Source organism: Xiphophorus maculatus, chromosome 19, assembly GCF_002775205.1.
Source record: "Xiphophorus maculatus strain JP 163 A chromosome 19, X_maculatus-5.0-male, whole genome shotgun sequence".
Lineage (NCBI taxonomy): Eukaryota > Metazoa > Chordata > Actinopteri > Cyprinodontiformes > Poeciliidae > Xiphophorus > Xiphophorus maculatus.
The window spans coordinates 15,272,967-15,298,711 of record NC_036461.1 but is presented as its reverse complement, the minus strand read 5'-3'; the positions used below and the strand labels follow the sequence as shown (position 1 = coordinate 15,298,711).

The 25,745-nt window shown below is 39.3% G+C and overlaps 1 protein-coding gene across 1 annotated transcript in view; it reads right to left on the bottom strand.

Moving 5' to 3' along the window:
• pdss2 (decaprenyl diphosphate synthase subunit 2) overlaps window positions 1-24,480 on the bottom strand; it is a 34,554-nt gene extending 10,074 nt beyond the window's left edge. The window contains exons 1-3 of the mRNA XM_005798304.3: window positions 23,974-24,480; window positions 15,664-15,798; window positions 6,909-7,107 (exon numbers count right to left, since the gene is read on the bottom strand). Of these exons, the coding sequence (XP_005798361.1) occupies window positions 6,909-7,107; window positions 15,664-15,798; window positions 23,974-24,227 (588 nt within the window). The 5' untranslated portion in view covers window positions 24,228-24,480. The remainder of the gene's footprint in view (window positions 1-6,908; window positions 7,108-15,663; window positions 15,799-23,973) is intronic.
• Between the last annotated feature and the right edge of the window lie 1,265 nt (window positions 24,481-25,745).

Here is a 25,745-nt window from a genome sequence, read left to right as displayed (position 1 = left end):
GGTTTCTTCTGGAGATGTCATGAAGCACTCCCAGATCTGCTTCCATTCGTCATTATATTTTAAATTTACAAAAAGTACATCTGCGAGAGCCAGATCAACTTTCTGTCCAATTCAAGGCATAGAAGCTGAGAGCTTCCAGAGAAGCTTCGCTGTTCTTCTTTCACTCCTTTTCTTTTTCTATAGCAAATACAGAGGAGATAAAACCTAAAAACAATGTCTTAAAATAGAGTGAAAGTAAGTACAATGCAGAAAGCATAAACTGTCAATCGAAGTTCATTGACTTTACAATAAGGTTCCTAAAAAGCTAGAATGCCAAACTGAAGCCAAAAAGGACAATAAAAAACTAAATCAGTATTCAGGACTCTGTTAAAGAAGTCAGTGACATTAATAATGTCAGGATAATCTGCTGTCTAAAAGTGATTTAGTTGCCTGTTGTTTTTTAGACATGACATTCACAATCTGAGGCACTTAAATACCGACTCCATGTACTCCATGGACTCCATGCTTCCACTACCAACCCATAGTCACCAGAGCAACGACTCAAAACTGAAGCTTTTTCGGCTTCAGGGTCAGTGGTATGCTTGGAGCAGGAAGAATGAAACATGCAGGAAAAAAATATATAAAAAATGACGCATGGTGGTGGCACAGTGATGCTCTGGGACTGCTTTGCTCCCTCAAACCTGCAGAATGTGGAGAGCAAGATGAATTCAGTCAGGAATCAGGAGGTCCAGGGCAGAAATGTGACGCTGATTGGACGATCCCACGGACATCCTGGTAGATACTCGAGGGGCCACCATTGTTTCCTGACTTGAACTCAGCTGAAATTCAGTGGTTGCAGCACCCAAAACCAAGAATATAAACGAGTTGGAGGCGTTTAGCGATGAGGAGCGGGATAAGATTCCTCAGGAACACCGTCAGAAGCTGCTGTCTGCATCTGAATCATGGTCAGGTCAGAACAGCAAACTGCTGCTCTATAAGTAAAGATGCTCATCATGAAGGGGTTGAATACTTCTTAAGACTGCAGTAGTTAATCGGAAAGAGCTGCTAATTTGAACTTTTGGCCAATAAACCTCATATGCAGCTGGGGTTGAATTATTTTAGGGCACAAGTGTACATTTTTAAATTCAAACAACATTCTCAATCAAATGTAGAACTTTAAACTCTGAGATTTCCAAAAACTTGGCAATATTACTTGATCTATTTTGCTCCAGACACCAACAAAAGATTAAACACACCTCACTCACACTCAAAATGGCTAACTTAGTCCTCAGTCAGAGACATCGTCCAGCCTTAAGAGTGCTGTTAGTGTGGCCTGGTAAAGTTTTGTGTCTTCACTGATAAGAAAAGAAGATCATGTCCAGCCAATCAGCAGCTGTGGCTCATGAAGCTAGAAACCAGGCAACTCCAAGCAGTCAATTTAAAAAGACAAAATTTTCAGCCTCTGGATCCATTGAGAAAACATCAAACTCTGTATAGAAAAGACAGACATCGGTTCATCGGTCTGGGATGAACCGATGAAGTAATCGGTTCATCCCAGACATCCTTGGGTACATCAGAAAGCTCCAGAGATGTGGCTGCTCAGTCAGGCTCGCAGCGCCCTTTGGGTAACGGTATCCACCGGGGGAAAATATTGAGGGAACCCGAGCTTCCTACCCAGACTTGGAAGGACAATGTGCCTACAGTATTACCAGATGTGGTGTCTCTGCCTGGCGTGCCTGGGGAAGGGGGGCGGACAGAGACCTGTGTTTTTTTTTTTTTGTGTGGAAAGTATCAGATTAACTCTCCCTCTTACTCCATTCCCAAATCCAGCCAGATCGTGTTTTGCCGACAGAATTGAGAGGGGGAAGAAATCGGAGCCCTGTGATGAGATTATTTTACAGTTTATACAAGCAGCAGCATAAGTTTCCTCTCAAGGCCACGACATATAATCTCCATCATTTTCAGTATAAAAGAGGAAAAAAAATCCTAAACACTTCCAAATCTGCTCATCCATCATCTTTTTTTTTTTTCACTAAAAAGATCTGGAAATAAATATAAAAGTCTAAGTTTACTCAGGAGGAGAACCATTCAGCCTGTTATAATTCCTCACAAAATTAGATCCATACTGTAGATTTTAGCTCAAAAAAACTGATGGGATGAAAAGGCTGACCGTGCAGTTTGGAGGCATGAAGTAAAGTTGTTAAATTAGGATGGAGAAATGGTGAAAAAGGACTTAAATTATTACAGTTTTTGTTTTATTATGTATGTATTATGATATTAAAAATCAGTACTTCAAGCCCGTATTGTCAAGCTAGTTATGATACACAGGTGAGCAGGGTAAGGACTGCAGGTATTTCCATGTCTTGTACATGAAGACAAAGCAGGACAAATGTTTTCATCTGCAGTTAAAAGACAAAGTACTTGACATTTAACATTTCAACCCTGGTGTATGACCAGATCGTGGCAACAAACAGCTCAAATGAGCTCAGCTCAGTCTGAGGGAAGGACCGGATAAGCCACTGCTTCCTCCTCCTCCCTTTCACCTTTAGTTTTACACATAATTTTCCTATTTCATTTCCTATTTGTTTTGTTGTCATTTCAATTGTTCAGGCAGACAGAAAAAAGAATGAGGAGGCCCCATTGAGATGAGAAACCTGTAGCCAGACCAGGAATACTTTGGAAGGAAGACGTGTATTACTTCCGACTAGGGAAACACTGGAAGAAGCTCTCACTGGAGAAATCTCTGCAGTTCCCTTCTGGAGCCACATGTTGCTGTTTATGTGGCACTAAACTCCGCAACAGGTGAACAGGTGGAAGGACAGACGGAAAGAAGAGACGCATGATTAGGATGGAGGGATGGATGGATAATTGTAAACTTTACCAAGGATGGATGGATTGATTAATTTATCGATGAATGAATGGATGGACAGATAGATTGATTGATTAATGGATGGATGGGTTAGATGGATAGATGTATTTATTTTAGTTCACAGGTTTTATTCTTTAACGTCTTATCCTACATTCAGTTATTATATATGGGTTTCATGAAACGTTTGGCCTGAAGTTTTCTTCTTTTTTTATGTCTTCTGCCTACATCTGTAATGACAACTGGAGGAGGACAGGAGGAGGTGACATTTTTGCAAATGGACCCAAGAACTCAGGAAATAATTGGGGAGGCAGCACTGACAGGTGTCCAGTCCGACGCTCCGAGTGACAGCGACGCTGCTGAAGGCTCATCCACAAATAATGATCCGCTGTCAGATGTCACAGCCATTTACAGACACACCTGTAAGCTTGAGACGCAATTTGCATGATGGAAATCACAACTATAAATAGAATAAAACTCATTTATTTCCTTTGTAAACTTTTTTTCCCCTACTGTAGTCTTGAAGGATGGCAATACTTTCTAAATGTGAATAAATTGTTAGCTTTCTTGAATGAAGCTGGCCGCTAATGAATTTAAAATGAAAACAAGATCAGCAAAATCATGTATTTCAGGCAATAACACAGAAAATATCAGAATAACTTAACCAGCGGTCATCAAATGCATAATTTAACCCCTAGGGTTAAAACATATTGGGAAACAAACTGGTTGTGATAGCATTATTGAATTGCAATTATGATTTTTGTTGCGATTGTCTTCAATCTTGTCCTTTGTCGCAATAATATCCCAGGGGAAATTGGTTTGTAGCATAACACAAAAAACAGAAAAAAAGCATACACATTCATTCTGTTAGAACAGCACAACTACAACTAGAAGCAGAATTAATTGATACTGACAATGTCCAATTACTCGTAAATGCTTGTACGTCACAGCTTATAATAGAAAGAGGCACTGCACATGATGCAATATGAAAATTGTTTCCTGTGAGCTTTAGAAAGCGGATAACTAACATTTATATCACTTCCTGGCAGTGAAAGTACGGCCATATGGTATTGGCATGTAAAGCATGAATGTGTGAGACTTAAAAATGAACTATGGAACACCTTAACAGTGAATTCAACCTAATGCTAGTAACGTTGCACACAGATATTGTGATGATGGATACGACTGAATGTATCGCAAGGCTTCTTACCCTCGCTGAGATGCTAAGAGAAAAATCTGAAGAATTAACTCTAGAATTGAATCTCCTTTATGTTTGAGGCCTGGTTCTGGTAAAGCTTCCTCAAGGACCAGGGTTTGTCTCTGCCCAAAGCGGAGAGTTTAAGTACCTTGTTGCCTTGCTCAAGAGGGATTTGACAGATTGAGAGTTGGAGTGGTTGCTTTGGTTTGTTGTGCTAAAAAGGAGGTAAGCAGGAAGGCGCAGCTTTCGATTTATTGTTACATCTACTTTACAACCCTCAGCATGACATATTGATAATATAAAAAAAAAAAAGGGAATTAGCAGCTGAAATGAGTTTTCACTGTGGGGTGCTGGGCTCTGCCAGAGGGGAGGGGAGAGATTTTGATCCTCTAGCCTGAAAGGTGTTTCGGTCGTCTGATCAAAGCGTCGATCTAGACCAAGAATTTAGCTTCAAGAATTCAGAAAATAGCTTCAAAATTGCTAAATGTAGAAATTTTAGTCCTTCATTTGGCACATCAAACAAAACCAGTTTGTGTTCATTTTAAAACAGAGTTTAAATAACCTAGAGCTTATGGAAAAATAAGCAACAAGATGTCCTTCAGCAAAGCATAACATTTCCACTCTTCTTTTACAATGTTCTTACGCCTGTTTAGCGGCTTTAGGATCTCAGCCACTAAAAAAATATATATCAACCGTGGGCATCGAGGGAAGTGAAAGTCTATCCAACAGCTCAGATTTATTATTGGAGTGCAGAGTTTGTATCTGTGGAACTTGAAATATTACATCCTACCACATATTGCTTCCAAACGGTCCTCTGGGATTGCGATATTGCAAACACTGATATTGCAATGATGACTGAGATTGGATATAAAAAAAACTCATTAATGAGCCGGACAAAAACTCAACTCAAAATAATCAAAGATAAAGGCCATTAAACACATTTAATTAAACATAAAAAGCTGAAATTTAGATTTTTTTTGTCTTTGATAAATTAAATACTTTTCTATATAAATCAAATGCTTATACATCAAACTGAATATGAGTATTACATACAGACCCCGTAGGGAGTTCTAGGTCTGCCTCTTAATCTGAGGCAGAGCCATCCTAAACTATTTTTTATCCCTATCTCATGATCACAGGTGAGGTTTGAAATATAAACTAATAAATTAAGAGGTTCACTTTCTGATTCGGTTCATTATCAACAAGGCATACCTCACCATGAAAGCACACTGTCAAATGAGGAAAGTTGAGCAATAAGGAGCGCTGTGAGGTCTAAAAGAATATTTTTCAGTAGAGGAACAATATCTGCATATCTACTAGCGCATCCTTTAAGTTTAGAAGCCTTTCTGTGCCTGAAATCAGTTATTTCTCTGAATCAACAACAACATAAGAAACCCTCAAAGCAGACAAGATGCATACGTAGAATTGAAAAATTATAATAAGAGGAGTGAAATTTTATAATTGAAAGGCTTTAAGAGGTGTAACAAACATCAAAATATCACCTGAAATTACAAAGCCCCGTGCCTGCTGTGGTGTGCTTTCCCCTCAGTTCATTTCGTTTTGCTAACCTTTTCAAAGCTGAGTAACTGGTAGCTATCAGATGTCCGTTAAAAACTTCCACTGTGGGTATGCTTCCTGCGGTTGCTTCAGATTACTTTCACACTGCTCATAAACAGCCCTGCAGGTTTGTTTGAGGGAGGAAAAACAAGCACTGCTGTGTATTTCTGCAGAGACTGATTCTCAACGCTGAAGTAAAACATGTTCTTTTGCATCCTGCTATATTTCTCATGCAGGCTCATCCACTGATGCTGCTTGCACGGTGCGTTTGGTAAAGCACTTCTTGGCTGCCGAGGAGCAGAGATAAAGCCAGACTGTGCGCACGAAAGAAAGGGCAGCGTGAAAGCCGCTTAGGGCCAGCATAACTGTGGAGGTTATTTTGATTCACTGCCGCATTCAGAGAGAGGAGTGTGGTGACAGCATCTATCAGCGACGCGTTACCAACAAGGCAGCAGATACAACCTGTGGCGCACCAGCAGCATTACCTCTGCACTGAAAGACGAAGCTGAACACTGAACCAGGAGGTCTCCTCAAGAACTCCAATCACAAAAGTATTTATACCTGTTTTTATGATGATTTTTGTGCAACACAAAAGCATTTTATGTTTGCAGATTGCTACAAGCCAGGTAGGGGGGACAACTGACATGTGGCAGAAGGTATTCTGGTCAAATTAGACCAAAACTTACATCTTGCATCATCTGTGTGGTACAAATAGTGGCTGGGCAATATGGACGTATAGTTTTATCACAATATTGTGATTGGTAAAGATGTGACAACAACAGTAAGAACTACTTATTGCTTTTTTCTCTGGGTAACTGTACGGCTATGATGCTACACTTATGGCCACACAATCATGAATACTCCTCTTGAAAAACATTCCTGTAATACGCTTCTGTAGGATGCCAGTCACAATAACATTTAATCCTATTTTCAAATTGATTTCTATTTATCGATACTCTCATTGAGTATCGATAAATACTGAGAAAATAGTAAAACTAACAATCCTGACAATACAGAAAATATTGTCACAATTTGAATTTATCGTGACAATAAATAAAAATTCTTACCATGATAAGAAATTCATCATGATAAATGATAAGCGATAAATGTCCACCAGTAGGCAGAAACGAACTGGACATCACCCTGAACACACCATCCCCATGGTGAAACATGGCAGTGGCAGCATCATACAGTGGGAATGTTCATCTTTAGCAGGAAATAGGAAGCGTATCAGAGATCATCGCAGAGCAAAATGGGACAAAGATTAATTTTCATGCAGGAAAATCTCCTGCCTTTATCAAAGTCTACCTTAGTGTCGTTGAGCTCGGCCAATCCTGTACAAGCGTTAGCCAGCAGGAAGTCGCCACTCAGGACGGCCATCTTGTTCCCAAACTCCATGTCCTTCAGCGGTCCGTCTGAGACGGTCCACTCCTTCAGATTTACGATCCCTCGATGTACCAGGAATGCTGTGTGGATGAGCTCTGTGATTTCTGCCAGGTTCCTCTGACTATAAAGCAAACAAAAGAGAAGAAATAAAAATAAGAGGAAAAAAACAGCTTTTCTTGTCTTGCTTTTTAAAGGAGGATGTCTTGAGACTTGACAGACTAAGAGCTTTTTGACTTTTTGAAATATGCAGTTTATGGCCTCACAACAAAAAAAGAGCATATGATGCCTTTTTTCTAATGTGCACAAGAGAAAAATACTCTAAAATACTTCCTTTTCATCTGATATGCAGGTGCATTATATCACTTACTTTATCATTGTTTATTTCAGTGATTAAAATCTAAAAAGTGAAACTCTTTCAGAATTATAACATATAGTGTGATATATTCCAAAGGATTTTTTCTGTTAATTTTGATAAGATAAAGCTGATGAAACTCAAACTTCCACTGTTCAGAAAACTCAATGTGAAAAAAAAACACCATTGCTTTTTGACAAAATATTTTCTTCCACTCAACTTTCCAATAACATGCTTGGATACAGTAATCTTTTACCAGCCAGCTCCTTTTCCAGTAATCATTTACGTATATTTTGGCTGTAGAAAAACTCATAGATTATATGTTACAGTTTAAATGATTTTTAGGAAGATTTGTAACTTGATGTTTGCCATTGACAGCGTCAACAAAGAGGGTAAGCCACAAAAAGTTATTGTTAAAGAAGCTGGCTGCTCACACAGCCTCTATCCAAGCTTATAAATGGAAAACTGAGAGAAAATAAAACATGTGCCAGAAAAAAGATGCACAAAAACCCATCAGATGTTTCTGTATTAAAAAGCTTATTTATTGTTTTTTTTTTTTTTTTTTAGCTTTTTGGGAAACAAAAAAAAAAAAAAATCATTTTTGTTAGCATATTTAAGAAAATAAAATATTTAATGGAGTGAAAATGTAACGGATGAGTTTCACTTTTTTTCACCTATACTCTGTAGAAATTACACTAGCAAAAAACATCAATGTGATCAGAACTGTTGACGTCAAGATCCAGAGAAATATTTTCTGACAAACGTTAAAAATCCCTGTTTTTCATCCCCCAAGGCATAAAACCAAGAGACATGTCAGAGATTTCTCCACACAAAGTGTCAGGGGGTTGCATAAAGAAAGAAATTAAACTTATCATTATCAGATAACAGCCATTCTTGATTATGAGGAGAGGGGGGAAAAAAACGACACAACAGTGGTGTTTTAATAGTCTTTTAGAACAGCCTAAGGGAGGATATAATCAAATGTTGATTCAGTCATTGGTGGGGGATAATTAGGCCTCTCTCCATATGGAAGGAGCTCGCCACGCTGCGACAGGAGGGATCCATCCAGACAGGGTCGGGTGCGCTGATAGCCACTTACGACCTTCTTTCACCCGCCGTGAAAACCTGATGAGCCGCTCGTCTGCTCCAAGCTACGACGCCTTCCTATATACGCACTCGCAGCCAGGTAATTGCCATTCTCTGCGTCAAAAAGATGTGATTAAAATTCAATAATGTCATGTATTTTGCCCCTCAATCACACCCATTGTCTGGTCGGTTTCGCTGCTTGGTGGCGCACGGCAACAACAGCGTCGTTCCCCCAAAGAGAGTTAATAAGTTCAGGGCTCAAATAAGAGCAAATTAACAGACTGACAGTCGAATGCACTCGGGGTGAATCAGAGTGATAGCTGCACTTCAAGAGGAGAGTGAGTTATTACAATGAGACGAACAAAACATTATGATTTTAGGTCGTACAGGTTTACAACTTTAATTCCAAGTCGACCTTACAATGACTATTTCATCCGAATATTCATAATAAACACATTTTATCTTCTGGTTTCTCATGTAAACGATCGATTGTAGGGATTTGTTAAAGAAGAAATCCTCTCTCACTGCAGATGGATTTCCTTCCACGTCCTGTGACAGAAACTAAAAAATAAGGACACCTTTGTTGGTTTTTAAGGATTTTGGAAAATTAAACAACAATCATTTGAAAAAACTGGGACACAGGGGTGGCTATATGAACTGAGGTGCTACTGTGATACTGATAAAAATTAGGATTAAAAAACTAGTACTTCCTTTTTTTAGTTGTGGCTGTGACTGATAGCATTCTTAGCAACACAAGCACAAGTACTGCTGTTGAAAAACATTCTCAATAGAAATACTCAGGATGCCACTTACTGAAAGAAATGTGATTTATATCACTAATATGCACACAGTAACTGCATTTAATTGTATTTTTTAAATTTTCTGATGTTTATTAAAGCTCTTGTGAAACAAATAGTGATGAAAATAATAAAAATAACATTTCTGATAATACTGTCAAAGTTTTGTTATACATCATTATTGAAATTTATCAATCCAACTATAAATCAAAAATACTTTTGATAAGAAATCTTTCAGGATAAATGGCCACCACTACTGGGACACCTCATCAAAGGAACGTATTTGGACAATTACATATTTAATATAAACTTTGACAATCCTGAGATATTCAAATAATATTATGAAACAATTATTTATTTTTCAGTATATAAAGTGGGGTTTTGACACAATGTGAAAAGACCTCACCATTGATCTGTCAGAAACAACTGTTGCTGTTCATCAATCTGGAAAAGTTTATAAGGTCATGATTTTACAAAAAACATCTGTCTGACAGCTGGAGTTTGGTCCAAACTGGACAATGATCCCAAACACAGCAGCGAATCTACAACAGAACGGCTGGAGCAGAAAATAATTAAGGTGCTATACGTCCCTGTCAAACTCAAGACCTGAAACTGATTGAAATGCGGTGGGACCTTAAGAGAGCTGCGCGGAAAAGAAATGAACCTGAACTGAAGAAATGTCTCTACAACGATGCAAGAGGCTGATGAAGTCGTACAGAAAACGAATGCAGAGCGTTGTTGCTGGTTGCGGTGGTTCATGGGGTGTGCATAATCTCCTCCACGATTGTATGACACAAACCAGATTGATTATTCAAATAAACCAGTTCTCCTTGTTAAATAATCAGCACTGATCTATTAGTTCCCATTGTAAACTACTTTCTGTTTTCAATAATGCAGAGTTGACAGAAAATACTGAGTGCATGCTGCTGTGTCAGTGTGTCAGGTGTTGATTTGATTACTCTAGCAAAATTAGGCAGAAACATGCAATTGTGATTTTTATCTTGAGTGCTCCCTATATGTAAATCTGCAAATATTTTTTGTAAAAATGTGCATGTCAGTGATGTTTTCTGCTTTAGGAATTAAGTTTCGAAAGGTTTGAGGTTTTTAAAATTGAAAATGTCTCAAGAGAAAATAAAAATTATGAGTTACATGGTAACCGAAGGGATCTGAATGACACCTGTGTAACCTCAATTTGCTTCTTGTGTTTTTCTAATCAAAATTAAGTAAAAAACTAAGGAATCCCACACAGTGAAAGCATCATCAGTTGAAACCTGGCACGCACACACAATCCAAACCCTCCAATCTAGCGGCCCTCATCAGCAGCAGTGGAGCTTGGGGAGGAAAAAGGGGGACAAGGGGGCCGATGTATAAATAGCTTTGGTTCCCAGTTGCATAGCAACCAATGCCATCTTCCTGAGGTGTAACGCCCCCTTACCACGCCCCTTGTCCTGACTGTTCTGTTCCATTTTCCTCCCTCTGCAGTCTGCCTCGCATCAAACACAGACTTGTGGATCTAAGTGAGTTCCAGTGTGCGATTTAAAAACCTGGCCTGTCCATCGGGCGGCCAGTGTGATGCGACTGGTGACGTGATTTTCACTGGACACGCACAACAAAAAAATTAAAAGGTGTGGCTGGTGCAAGTTGGACAATCTGCGAGAGCGGCGAGTGTTTCAATCTGTCCATCTATCTATTTATCTTGGTGGTGCTTTGGTGAATCATCAGTGTCAGGCAGCAGAGTGGGAAATGTTTTACAAATGCTCCCTGTCAGAAGGGAGGAGACCTTCCCCCGGAGGTTTCAATCACCCCCCAAAACCCACCCCACCTCAACTCCCTCAATCCCTCCATCTCGCCATTATCCGAGGTGCTAATGAGCCCAGGAGAGGTGGAGGCAGAGGCAGAGAGGGAGCAAACTAGTGCAAATGAGGTGATCAAATCATGCTGTGTGTGTCGGGGTGTGTAGGCGTGTGTGTGTTTCAGTTTGGACTATCCATCTCACGACTGGGCGAACGCTGTGTGTTGGAACCAGTGATCTGATGTGTGTGCCAGATCGTGTCGTGATGTGACTGCATGGTAACGCACCACCTTCCAAACCAGGTCTGAACACCTTCGAGATGCCGTTTGTTTTGGGAGGCAGGATGGGAGAGGTTTCTCAGCAGTCAGGATGCTTGTGCTCAGACATGGCTGCACCACACAGATGTGCCAGCTTGCAGTAAGAAAGAAGCCTTTCAGGCACCAGGAGCACAGCAGTCACTTCTGGAAAACAGTTGGCACACACCCACATGCCTGTCCTGAGCCGCATGCTGGCATCTGGCCTGTGTGTGAGGGCATGGGGGCGTGTGTGTGTGTGTGTGCAGACCTCAGAGTGTCATCTGAAGCATTACATTCATATTACATTACCACACTGCACACCTCGATATGTGTAATAGCTCGGTCTATGTTTAAGGCCTAGAATCTGCACGCTTAATCACTTGTTTCTGACTAAGTCACATTTTCAAATATTTACTCTGTGACCGTTTGCATGCCATGTTAGTTATTAATTATGAGAATAAGGTGTGAGTTAATTACCAGCCTGAAGGAATGTTAAGATTTCACAATTGTTCTTTCAAAAATAAAAAGTTTCCATCACAGTGTCTATAGCTAAAAGTCTTTTTAATTAGATTTTTGAAGTAGTTTTGGTCCTCAGTTATTTGATGCTGCCCACAGTTGGTCAGTTAGCTGAAAAAAGATTACAACAGGTTTTCCTTGGTTTCCGTGGGACATCTGTGGCCCAGTGGCTTGAATAGTTGTTTAGCTATCAGAAGATTGTCGGACCAATTCCACCTCCTGCCTCTAAAATCCAAAGTTGTCTACTAGTCAGCTTATCATGTGAACAAGGATCTGGTTCTACTTCCAACCCAATAGAGTTAAATTGATTTGAACTTTAGCTGATTTTCCTCCACTATCAGTGATGTTTACACTCAGGCTGATGTTGTTTCAGGTGAATTATTAGCTACTATGTAGAGTTAGATAGTAGCTACACATTATTGCCGCTAAATGACGCTGACCTTTGTGCTTTTGTCCACCTTTAAATTTCCTCCATCATAACTGTAGTACAGAACAGTGATCCCAAACATCCAACTTCAGTGAAGGTGATGAGTCCACATCCTGCTTCATGTTGGGGCTGCTTTTCTAAAGTTTACACTTTTGTTAATTTGGTAAACGTGCATGCTAAACCAACAAGGGCTGCTCTGAAAGTTTCCAGTAAGAATACATGGATCTCTTACTCCCCAGATATTAAGGAGATGGGGTTTTAAAACTTCAAGTGGTTAGCTAAGAGCTTCTGTTAAGTAGCTGGCCACAAGCTAGCTACAGGGGCAGATAGGCTATCAATCAACTAAACAAAGCTTGGTTTCCTTTAAGAAGAAGAAGAAGAATTACTTTATTCATCCCAGCAGGGAAATTATTTCGCAGTTACAGCAAGAATTTTTTATACACAGATTAACACACACACGACAGGAGCTGCGTCTGCAGGCAGCCAGATGAGCCGGCGCCATTTTTGAAGGAGGACATGCGGCAAAGGTCGTCGGGACCGGGAGTCGAACCCGCGACGTCCGCGGGTCTAAGGCCTCCAAATGTGGGGCGTGCTAACCCCCTGCGCCACCACAGCACTTTATGAAGGTTTAAAGTTAAAATAAAACCACCTAAAACAACCTAAAGTTAACAAATATTATAGAAACCACACCTGTTATAGTCAATATATTATATGCTATCAGTGATTAAAAATAATTGACTTTCCTCTAAATAATAGCATTTATAATAATAACTATCAATTTTATTTATTATGTCCTTTATATACAACATTGAAATCTCAGAGGGCATAGGGTGGTTGTATACTTTTTGTCAAATATTTAAAACCAAGAAACCATCAAGCTTACACCATGAAAACAGCCACATCAAACACATTTTTTTCCCCTCTGGTGCTTGTTGTCAGAGTTGCAGTATTAAACAGCATTTTTCCTGCATATCAGAGCAGCTGAAAATGCAGGCAGATGGTCCATTGCAGAAGAACACATCTATGTTGCTGTTTAGCTCCTTTAAAATTAAAGTCTCCTCTTGCTTAATTGCCTATTTCCACATATTTCAATCAGACTGCAGCAAATTGGAAGCAACCTACTGCAAAATGTTTTGGAGAGGCACCCGTGGGTTGATGCAGAGAGGACCAGGATGTACTCAATTAGCATAAAATTAAGGGACAGCAGGTCACGTCTGAGAGAGGCTTTTTAAATGTCAATTTATTATCTTGAAAGTGACAGCAGCTGCAAAGTGTGCCAGTATAATAATGCAACTTTATGCTCTCTGGTGAAAGTGTCTGTCCTTTTTAAAGCTGCACAATTAATATTGGTGTTGTAACATTCTTATGGGATGTGTCTAGTGGTCTGACCACAGGTCCAAAAATTCAAAATGCTGGTTTTTAAGCCACTCTGTCCGCACTTTTATCTTATGATACAGGGCTGTGTACTGAAAAATACAGCTGTATTATACTATAAACGATTGAAGTAGAGTTTCATTGAAGGAATATAGCTGAATATTGGGATACTGATTGACGTTTTATTAACTCAAATTTTTCTTGCTTCTCATCATGATGACCTCAACACAAGACAATCTTTAGTATATCTATAACTAGTCCCAACAGCACAGTTAAACCAGTGATGGTATGCATAATATGCTCCGGAACTCTGCTTTTATGACTTCAATCAGAAATGGACTGACAATGGTTATTTGTTTATTGTTTGCTATTATTAATAAGACGGAGTGAAGAGCTTGTCATCAACTTTCCTGGATAACATCACCATTATCACATTACAGCTTTTTTCTTGCAAATGCTGTTCCTACTTAGTGTTTGTTTGAAGGATAACTGGGGAACTGTTTATGTCTGCAGGAATGCTCCCGGTATGTTTATCCGTGTAACATGGATTTATGGCACATCTGTGTGCTGAAACAGATTGGTTTGTGTAACTAAATGCAATGTTCTGTGGAGCAACTTCAAAAAGTGACACCAAAACAAAACAGAGAGGACTTCCAACGATCACTAAACTCTGTTATGGAAGATTAAGTTTGTTTTGCAGGAAAACAAAAGGTGGTACAACCAAAACTTTATGTCAGCATATGCACAATTGAATAGCTATAAGGTACATAGCTTACTCCGCACTCAGCTAAAAGTCTAGGTGAATGTAAACATCCCTGATAGTGGAGAAAAATCTGCTGACATCCAAATGGTTAATCTGTAGCATCCAATCCGCCCAAACTCCATTCATCATATAAAATATAAGTTGGTTGATGAGAAGGGATTTTTCCAGCAGCTGCTTATGCTGCATTCAGGTACAGCTGGGAGACTAGGTTGTCACAAGGTGATTTTTTTAATCTTCAAATAAGGTTCCAGTCTTATGAAAAGTTTCTAACATTATATGGACCATTTTGATGTGGTCACATTGCTTTGTAATCCATCCATCTTTCCAGGTATTTGCAATGCCTGCTTATGCTACTTTATTCATTGAAATAAATCCAACCAAATCTTCAGGTAATTTTATACTTTGCACTTTTTACATTTTTTATGAAATCAAATTAGTAAATGTACTTGATTGAAGTGTACTGAAAACGTTTCCAATTGAGACTTTAACAATTGAGTACGTACCGAACCATGACTTCTGTGTACTGCTACAACCTGAATATTCACATTACTCCTTAATGTTCAAATAAAATATTTTTAGGGGTTGATAGTAAAAAAAAATCCCAACTCCTCCAAACATCACTTTGCATAGAGTAGATTTTCCTTAGAGTTGGTTCCATAAATGGTATGAATGAGGCTCAAAATGAGATTCGTATTTTTGTTAGAATTCATCAGAATGTCAGATACTTGTTAATTTTCTCTATTTTATTTTATAAAAGATAAATTCTCCAATCCTACCTGTGCCCACACTGTGTCTGGAGGATGAGGCAGAGCTGATGTGGACGATAACCACAGCGGACAAGGCAGAGTTACCTGACTCCAGACTCTTATTTCCCTGTTTATCCTGAAGCTGCCACATAACTGGGGCAAAAGCGGGATCGCCTGTCTCGGTCTGCCTGCCGAGCGCATTTAAGGCCCTGCACTGCGATGCCACAGATGTTCACTGCCCACAGTTTCCTCTCAGGCAGCATAAACATCCACAGAGAAGTGACAAACTAACTGCTGTTGACTGGGAGTGGGAGACTGGTGGGTGATCTATTTATCTAAAGAAAAAAACAGCTCAGCTGCTCCTTTTTATTATACACTAGTAATGTTCTAAAAACCTCGTTTCTTCCTGTAAAAGAAGATTATGATTATTTTTTATGTCAGACCCTCAAAATGTGAGGTGAATAATTTCTAGAAACAAGCAAACATTTAGTCAAATCATCCATCTGCTATGTTTTAGCCTCGAATTACCTTGGGTAGATGCCGCTGACCATGTCCTTAGTGAGGAGCTCTGAGGCTGCATGACTCGGTCCTGCTGTTTTGGACAGCAGCAGGACAATCAGTCCTCTCATCTGAAGATTGTTCTTGCTGTCATAGACGAAGCCTCTGCAAAGAGACGCCAACAGATCATCGAGCTTGATGATCACATGATGTAGGAGTAAAGTACAATCACAACAGAAGGGAAATAATAAAAGAGAAATATATCAACAGTTATCAAATAATCAAAATGTATGTATTAACATTGACATCCTGCATAAATCAGTTTTCTATAGATGTCCTCTTGAGTGAATTTGCTACTTGTTTAGCCCATTGTTATATTCATCAACTACATAGAAGCTCTGTTTTTTTTTTTTGTTGAAAATATGTTTTTTTATGGCTGCTTTTAGAGTCAGATATTTATTTTTTTGATTATATGCATACTTTCAACGTAGACTTTGGGGAAGAGTACTTAGTGTGTGCCCATCATTTCATGGGTTTGATATATTTCCAACAACAGGAATGTTTCCTCTTAATGTTTGCTCAGGATGAGGAAATGCATCGTCGCAGCGATCCAATGCAATCTGCTGGTTTCCTTTACAATCAGAGGAGTCGCAGTTCAAAACCCATGAAAGTACACAAGGGGCCAAGAAATAGACATTGAAATCTTGCATGTATTTTTATTGAAATAATCAGAGCATACTTTTGTAGAACAATATCCCAAAATGATCGTTGACTTGATTTATTTTTTTAACCCCTTTAAAAATTACTTTAAAAAATATTTTTTTGTAAAATGCAGTTTTAGCTTAAGGATCCAAATAAGAAATTCATGTTGCTATGAGCTTAATTCATGGTTATTAATGACTAATTAATGATTAATTAATGATGATAGGTCTGGGACCAATACGTTGAAATTAAATGAAAAGGTGTTTCAGTAAAGTGTGAGCTTAAGGGTTTGCACACTTCTTGCACCTTCTTATTTTTTATTTTTTTTACATTTCTTCTCAAGACTATCTTTTATTTAAACATGATATAAACTGCATTAAATGTGGAAAAAGGTGTCATTACTTTTGAATCTCAAAAATCTTTTATGTTGACAGCTTTGTGAGGGTACTAACAGCATGCACTTTGATGCACAGTGAGAAATAATCTTGTGATTTATTCGTTTTATGTTGGATTTAAAGATGTTACTCTATCAAATATGTATTATTTTGTATGTAGTAGTCCTTATAGGAGAACAAAATGAATAAAATGAATTATCAGATCAGACATCTGATTATTCTAGGTAAATCTAGGTGAAAATTTTGATTATTTAAAATTTTAAGGTGACTATATTTGTTCGTTTTATAAAAATGATCATAGTTGAACTGATGCAGAATGTAAACCAAATTAAAAAGGGGAAATAAATATTAATCTGCACTGTGATTTTTTTGTATATATTTTACAAACAACTGTCCAGTTTTGGCCACTTTGTGGGATTAAACAAAAGCTAAATTTAGGAGAACAAACGATAAAAGGATTAGCAGAGCTTAGGGAGTTTGCCGTGCATTTTCTAAAAATAAAATAATAGTAAAAACATGAATTTAATTGATCCGTTTGTGTTTTCTTCTGAGGTATTTAAAGTCGGGGGGTTATTCCCACCCCAACCAGCTGACACATCCACAGCAGCGCACACACACAAAGCCCAGCGATGGCTGCCTCCATGGTGAGCAGATTAAATATCTTTTTACTCTCTCTGGGGAGTGGTTAGACGCAGCACCTCTAATCCTGTCCCTATGGGAGCCCCTTGTGCCATGAATCACGCTCTCGTTAGGAGCTCCGGAGCAGACAAGCGGTCACGCCCCCCTCAGCTCGATGCCCAGACACGGGCCTCAACAATACCCCCCCATCAACCCTCTCTGACCCTCCCCTGCACCGCAGCGAGGCTGGAGGAACCAGACATAGACACAGAAGAAACGAGAAACTATAAAACCCTGAAGCTTTTTCTTTAAAAAAAAAGAAAAGAAAAAGAGGTAAAAAAAAAAAAAAAAACCTTTCCCGTCACATAAAATGCGTGAAATTAATGACAGGTCGAGCTCTTCTTCATTACAGCTCATGAGGAAAAATTTATTGTCACTCTAAATCTTTACTCAACAGGAAAATAGTTGTTAGATCAGCAAGCAGAAAGCAAGAACCCGTAAAGCTGCACCTTTCTTGGCCAGTCTAAGTAAGACAGTGGCCTGAAGGTGGCACATGATTAATATTTATGTCAGCACACACACCAGAATGCATCAATCAATCACAGCCGGCCTCCTGCAAAGGGGTGGGGACACGATGATGATGTGAAAGAAGAAAGATGGTGAGGGCTACAGTGAAGCTGGAGGAATGGGCTGCTGTCATTTTAAAGGGTTGTGAACAGGTCACCACGCCCTCTGCTCTGCAATCGCAGTGCAGGAATTCAGGGAGCTGCAGCCTGCCGGGGCTGGAGTCGACACATGCAAATGTGTCCATGCTCTGACATCTTTTCCTAAACAATAAACTGATAAATGAACGATAACTGTGCAGTTTTCCTCCAGGAGAGAGGTTTGAATCGATGCATCCACCTGTAGACATGGTTACGGGTTAAAATGATACGATAATATCGACCGAGAGTCTTTTCACCCCACAGTTTCCAGGATTTGATTCACACATTTCCAAAAAAACACAAAGCTTTTTATTGTAAACCTCTGGATAAGAATATTGAGCAAGTTTTAGATCTTGAAAGCAATATTTCTTGCCAGATTCATATGAAAGAAAGAGGATTCGATTTGCTTTCTGAATTACGAAGGCTGTTGGCCAAATGACTTCTGATTTCTTCTCATCTCTAATCTTTAATTATGGTACAAAATTATTGGGACAAATAACCATTTATTTATTTAAAGGAAGAGTTATTTAAAGAATATTTTAAATAAACAATAAAAACATTCTAACTTAAAAAACAACATCCTTATTTAATTTTAATTATGATCAGAGATGACCAGATTGATTATATTTTTCTGTCCACTTGTTTAAAATCCTCATTGTTTTCCAGTTGTGATCAATTTTTCTCTCTGTAATGGAATCCAAACAGTTTTGAACTGGCCTTACAATTGATCCTGGATTGTTTCATCAATTGCTTTACCTAAGGTCATTTCTGAGATCCTTTCTTGTTTGCCGAAGCAAAAAAAATATATATATATATAAAAAATTAAAAATGTAGGTTGGTGCACCATTATGTAGAAATGGACAAGTATGGATTAAACCCTTTATTTTTATTTGCCTACAATTGTGAAGCTTATTATTTATGCATTTGTTTCAGCTTTAGATGAAAACTGAGAAAACAATCTGAGTTTTCAGGGACTCTAAAAAAAACAATGGCCCTAAAAATGTTTAGTCTTCTTGTAAGTCTAAGAAGTCCTTGGCAACCTAAAAAAAGGCAGATGTTTTGACTCTTTTTGGAGTTTTTCACATTTCTGCTCTTGTTTTAGTGGGATTTTGATGCTGCTATGATATGAACATTCTGATGATTCACTAATAAAGTGAATATGAAGATAAAAACAACTAAGCATAAGCCTGTGGGGAAGTGAATTTCAGTCCAAGTTAAACTCTCAAGGACTGTCCTTAAGGGAAGTAAAGTTTCTTCTCTCTGAGCTGCAGTCCCCTCGCTGTAACTCCACACTTTGGGGCAAAGTTAGCTGAGCAGCAGTTTTTGAGAATGAAAGGAAAGGAAAAACCGAAACCCAACGCCACGAGGGTCTGCCTGTCTGCTATTGTGGATATTTTTATCCGCCGCGCATCTAAAGCCGAGACACAGAGGGAAATACGAACCAGCCAACGCGAGCTGACAGTGAGGAGTCAGACTGTCAAGAGGTCTGCTGCAGCCTTCCCTGCTGCTACAACACCCAAATGGATTGTCATATCAGATTTAGGCGTATAGGTTATTACACCCTTGGGTTCCTCTTTCCATTGTCGTCCGAGTGACAAGATTGTGTTTGAGGACTCTCTCTTCCAGGTCTCTTTCCTTGTTTTCTAAGTTGATTTATAAATCATAATTACCAATGCATGTGCTCTCAGATGCCGTCTATAAATCAGCACCAGACTGATGTCATCGCCAATGTTCTCTCTGTAAAGTTAGTCAGACTGGAAGGTTGAGTAATTTCTTTCTCTTCACCACAAACAAACATCCATCCATTTCATAGCAGTTCATCCGTCCATCCATCCATCCATTTCATAGCAGTTCATCCGTCCATCCATTCATCCATTTCATAGCAGTTCATCCATCCATCCATCCGTCCGTCCATCCATCCATCCATCCATCCATCCATCCATCCATCCATCCATCCATTTCACAGCAGTTCATACGTCCATCCATCCATCCGTCCATCCATCCATCCATTTCATAGCAGTTCATCCGTCCATCCATTCATCCATTTCATAGCAGTTCATCCATCCATCCATCCATCCATCCGTCCATCCATCCATCCATTTCATAGCAGTTCATCCGTCCATCCATCCATCCATCCATTTCATAGCAGTTCATCCATCCATCCATCCATCCATCCATTTCATAGCAGTTCATCCATCCATCCATCCATCCATTTCATAGCAATCCATCCATCCATCCATCCATCCATCCATCCATGCATCCATTTCATAGCAGTTCATCCGTCCATCCATCCATCCATTTCACAGCAGTTCATCCGTCCATCCATCCATCCATCCATCCATCCATCCATCCATTTCATAGCAGTTCATCCGTCCATCCATCCATCCATTTCATAGCAGTTCATCCGTCCATCCATCCATCCATCCATCCATCCATCCATCCATTTCATAGCAGTTCATCCGTCCGTCCATCCATCCATCCATCCGTCCATCCATCCATCCATTTCATAGCAGTTCATCCGTCCATCCATCCATCCATCCATCCATCCATTTCATAGCAATCCATCCATCCATCCATCCATCCATCCATCCATCCATCCATCCATTTCATAGCAATTCATCCATCCATCCATCCATCCATCCGTCCATCCATTTCATAGCGGTTCATCCGTCCATCCATCCATCCATCCATTTCATAGCAGTTCAGCCGTCCATCCATCCATCCATCCATCCATTTCATAGCAGTTCATCCATCCATCCATTTCATAGCAGTTCATCCGTCCATCCATCCATCCATTTCATAGCAGTTCATCCGTCCATCCATCCATCCATCCATCCATCCATTTCATAGCAGTTCATCCGTCTATCCATCCATCCATCAATCCATCCATCCATCCATCCATCCATTTCATAGCAGTTCATCCGTCCATCCATCCATCCATCCATCCATCCATCCATCCATTTCATAGCAGTTCATCCGTCCATCCATCCATCCATCCATCCATCCATCCATCCATCCGTCCATCCATCCATCCATTTCATAGCAGTTCATCCATCCGCCCATCCATCTATCCATTTCATAGCAATTCATCCATCCATCCACCCATCCATCCATCCATCCATCCATCCATCCATCCATCCATCCATCCATCCATTTCATAGCAGTTCATCCGTCCATCCATCCATCCATCCATCCATCCATCCATCCGTCCATCCATCCATCCATCCATTTCATAGCAGTTCATCCGTCCATCCATCCATCCATTTCATAGCAGTTCATCCGTCCATCCATTTCATAGCAGTTCATCCGTCCATCCATCCATCCATTTCATAGCAGTTCATCCATCCGTCCATCCATCCATCCATTTCATAGCAATTCATCCATCCATCCATCCATCCATCCATCCATCCATCCATCCATCCATTTCATAGCAGTTCATCCATCCATCCATCCATCTATCTCATAGCAGTTCTTCCATCCATCCATCCATCCATCCATCCATCCATCCATCCATCCATCCATCCATCCATCCATCCATCCATCCATCCATCCCATAGCAGTTCTTCCATCCATCCATCCATCCATCCATCCATCCATCCCCATTCAGAAATCCAGCCATCTATCTGTTCATCCATCCATGAATCTAGCCAACTGTCCATTTCGTGATCAATCAATTGCTATGATATGAACATCATCATCTCTGTATTTTACAACAGTCCATCCATTTTTCTCCATCCATCTATCCATTTGTCCATCACCAATCCTTTCATCTCTCCATTCACACAACCATCTAAAGATGGACACAAAGAAGGGTGGAATGGTTAGGATGGATGGATGCAGCTTTTATATCTCAAGTAGTAAAGGGAATAAATAAATAAATAAATAAATAAATAAATAACATTCCATGCTCTCTTTCTTTCTAATCCATACCTAAAAAAAACTAGATTTTGTACTTTTCCAGAATCTGTGAGAACTCTGTCTGTAACTTCATACTTTTACAAAGACATTTCAAACGACGATACAAAATAATAATAGAATATCTCCATCTGTCCACATCTATATGTCAGGTTAATTAGATAAATAAGAGCAGCACCATCTGCCCCCAATGCACTTATTAGAGCAAACGATTTGTAATCGGCTTTAAAGTCAGATAAAACTTCAGCTTTCACACAGCAGTGGGCATTACAGAGAGAAAACAAACAATAACTATTGATTGTGTTGAACTGTTGTTTAGCCTGACAGAGACAGAGGTGAAAGGGGATACTATCAATAGATCTGCAGGTGGAGTCAAGAGCAACCGTAGAAGTGACTTATATGACATAACAAACACAAACATGCAGTCAAACAATGCACTGTAATACTGAAGGCAGTTATTTAGATAAATGACCGCTCAATGCAAGGCTGAATTGTTGTGGAAAAACAAGACTATAGACAAGACTCTGCTGTGGATGTAAAGTCAAGAAGTTTGACATCCACAGCAGCATTATGTGATACACTGACATGAAAGAAAGACTGGAGAGCAAAAGGCTAATGAGGCAACGGTTTCAATTTTTTCATTTAAAATATGTCATTGGCAAAATAAAACAAGATGTTTGTGATTAATACCAATTTTTATTTTTATTTACTGAAAGAAAGGCAAACATCAGAAAGAGTCTAAGAAATCTAACTGATAAATAGACTATCACAAAACCTTCAAGGTGAGATATTGTCATTATCATCATCAAGAGCTCAGGATTTTTGACCATACTGAGCATCCAGATGAACATCAACATGTTTATATTTCCAATAAAAATGGTGTTTCATGCCTACATTACAAAGGGATTTAATCATTTATTAGTTTCATTTGCAACCAAAGCAGGCAGAATTCATTTTTACACACAAAACATTTCCAGTGAAGGTCTTTTCTTTACACTAGCGCTGTTTTTTTCTGTAATTTCCAGCCACCTAACTTCATTCAGGCATGACATATTCTAGGATATTATTGAAAAGAAAAAAAGTGCCCAAGTACTTCTTCTAACAAGAACCCCTGTGAATAGATGTACTAAACACAGAGTGACATAGTTCAGACTTTTTTTTTCATTTTGACAACTCTGCCTAATGAAAACCCAAAATTCACATTCTCAGAAAATTTGATTATTACTTAAGAGGTAAAGGAAGACTGAGTTGCTTTGATGACCATTGACTGTCTTTTAGCCTCGTCTTATCTAAGTTGTTGACTCTGATGTGTCTTATCTTCCTCAGACAAAACTAGACTATCTATGCTGTTCTGCATAGAACAGCAATCCATTTGGGTTGGATAAAACAGGATAGACCAAGACGTGAGGATGAAAGGCTCCTCAAATTGTCTCTGGGCCTGAAGTGGCTTGGATTCTCTGCCTCTTGGCTCTTCCTACAGATTCTACTACCTTGATTTCCAAAATAATACAAAATGTATCTCCATTTGAAAATAAGACTATGGATCACTAAGCACAATTTAATCCCTTTTCTCTTTACTCTAGGTAAGAAGATTCTGACATCTCTGGTTTGACAAGAAATTGCAACAGTCCATGTTGTTGATACGTTTGTGTGTGGTTGTTCTTGAACCATGTACTCCAGCCACAACACACCTTGTGAATTTTCTCCAAACTCTTGAATTCAATTCCCACAAGACTGCAGTTCTCCAATGCCTTGAGTACGTTTTTCCTTCCACTCAACTTTCTGTTAGTACGTTTGAATACAAGGTGAAGACCCAGCTTCTTTAACAATAACCCTTTGTAGCTTCCTTCCTTGTTGAGTTTGTAAGTGACTCTCTCCTGGACAGCATAACATTTCTATATTAACATTGTGGCGAACTGTACAGCCGGACTCTGTGTTGATTAGCTGCAGCCAATATCCACCATAATTACCAGTAATAAACACCTGCAGACAGTAATGATCCTTACCTGGCTGTGTTGAGTAAGGGATGCTGTGTCCCCACCAGCTTTCTGACGTGCATGGCCACATTGCTGAGCTCATCGCTGAGCAGGCACCGCAGACTCATGAACGACGTGGGATACCCGACGATCTTCTCCGCGTCCGACACAACTTTGCTCCAATTGGAGGAGGACTCCGAGCTGGAGAACAGGCCGAGACCTCTCAGTCCACGGACGGACACGGACACCCAGCGGGTCACACTCGACCCCGGAGCTGGAAACATGTTATTATAACCTCTGAACTAAAATCGCGTTGCTACTTTATCTAAAACACTTCCGGGCTTCTCTTCTTCTTCACATATTTAAAACGACCTACTGCCGTCCACTCGCTGCTATAAAAAGCAATCAACACCCTCAAAAAACCGCTAATAAAACGGGTTTGACATTACAGCAAGAGCGTCCAGGTCTGTTTCACAACACACCAACCCAGACAGGGCGCCGCCATGTTTACGTACGTAACTCCTTACGTCAGGAAACGCGACACCCCAACACGACTTCCGGGAAATAAAACCACTGGTTAGTTTCAATTTTTAATTTATAATATCACATTGGAATTTTATGTTGTCCAACACAAAGTAGCGTATAATTGGGAAGTGATACAGTAAGGATACACTGTGCTTAGTGATGATAGTCATAAGACAGAAGATTTTGATTTGTCGTATTGGGGGCGTGAAAATATAAAATTGAAAAAAAAAAAAAAATAAATTAAAACTAAATTTTTTTTAAAAAATAGAAGAGTAAAAGATACATATTTACAGATTGTATATATTGTTAATATTGCCCTTGTTGCAATAAAGTGTGAAAGGAAACATTAGCAGCATAAACAACAGATGTTAAAGCAATAAAAATGCACATTATTAACCTTTATCTCACCAGGAACATCCCCTTGAGATTAAAAATCTATTTTATAAGAAAGTGATGTTTAAAACTTTAACTTTCACAGTCAGTGACAGTTAAGGTCACTGAGAAACCTTGTATGTGCTATCATGTACGTCAACAGCTTCAGGAGGACATAGGTTTCATCATTAAGGGGTTAAAACCTTTAACACCTGTTATAAATCTTAAAGCTCTATAATAAACAGTATCCAGTCAAATTTAAGAGACACATGCATGTATAAAATGTCATGATAGTCCATTATAGACGTGAAAGTAGCATAGAGCAATTGCCTTCTAGCCTTAAAAGATAAAAAGAATCTAATCTTGATATAAAATTTCAGCTTCTTCACCAGCTGTTGAATGTGGGGAGTAAAATACTTTTTGACCCATTCGTGCAAAAACATCTTCAGCAGTATTTAAAGTGCAGCAAGTAGGTGTGGCTGTGAATACAGGGAGGCATGGAGAAGAGGGATGGCTTTCAGAGCTCTTGGAAAGATGCTGTCCCTCAGTCTGGTGGCACAGCTTAGCAATGACTCCATCCATCCATCCATCCATGGATGGACTGACTGACAAACTAGACATATATAAGGAGAATAACCGGACATGTAGCACACACAGGAAGATGCTTTGGTCAGATGAGAACAAATTTAAATTTGTGGCCTACATTCAGAGCTCCATCTATGGAGAAAAAGTAAAACTCATTAACCTGAAGATACCATCGCTGCTGCAATACATGGTGGTGGCAGCATTATGCTATAAAGATGCTGAGAAGATTAGAAGATTGAGCAAAATTAAGACAAAAATAGCTAATAGATTCTGCAAAAGACTTGTGGCAAGGGCAATGGTTCACCTTCCAGCCGGACGGT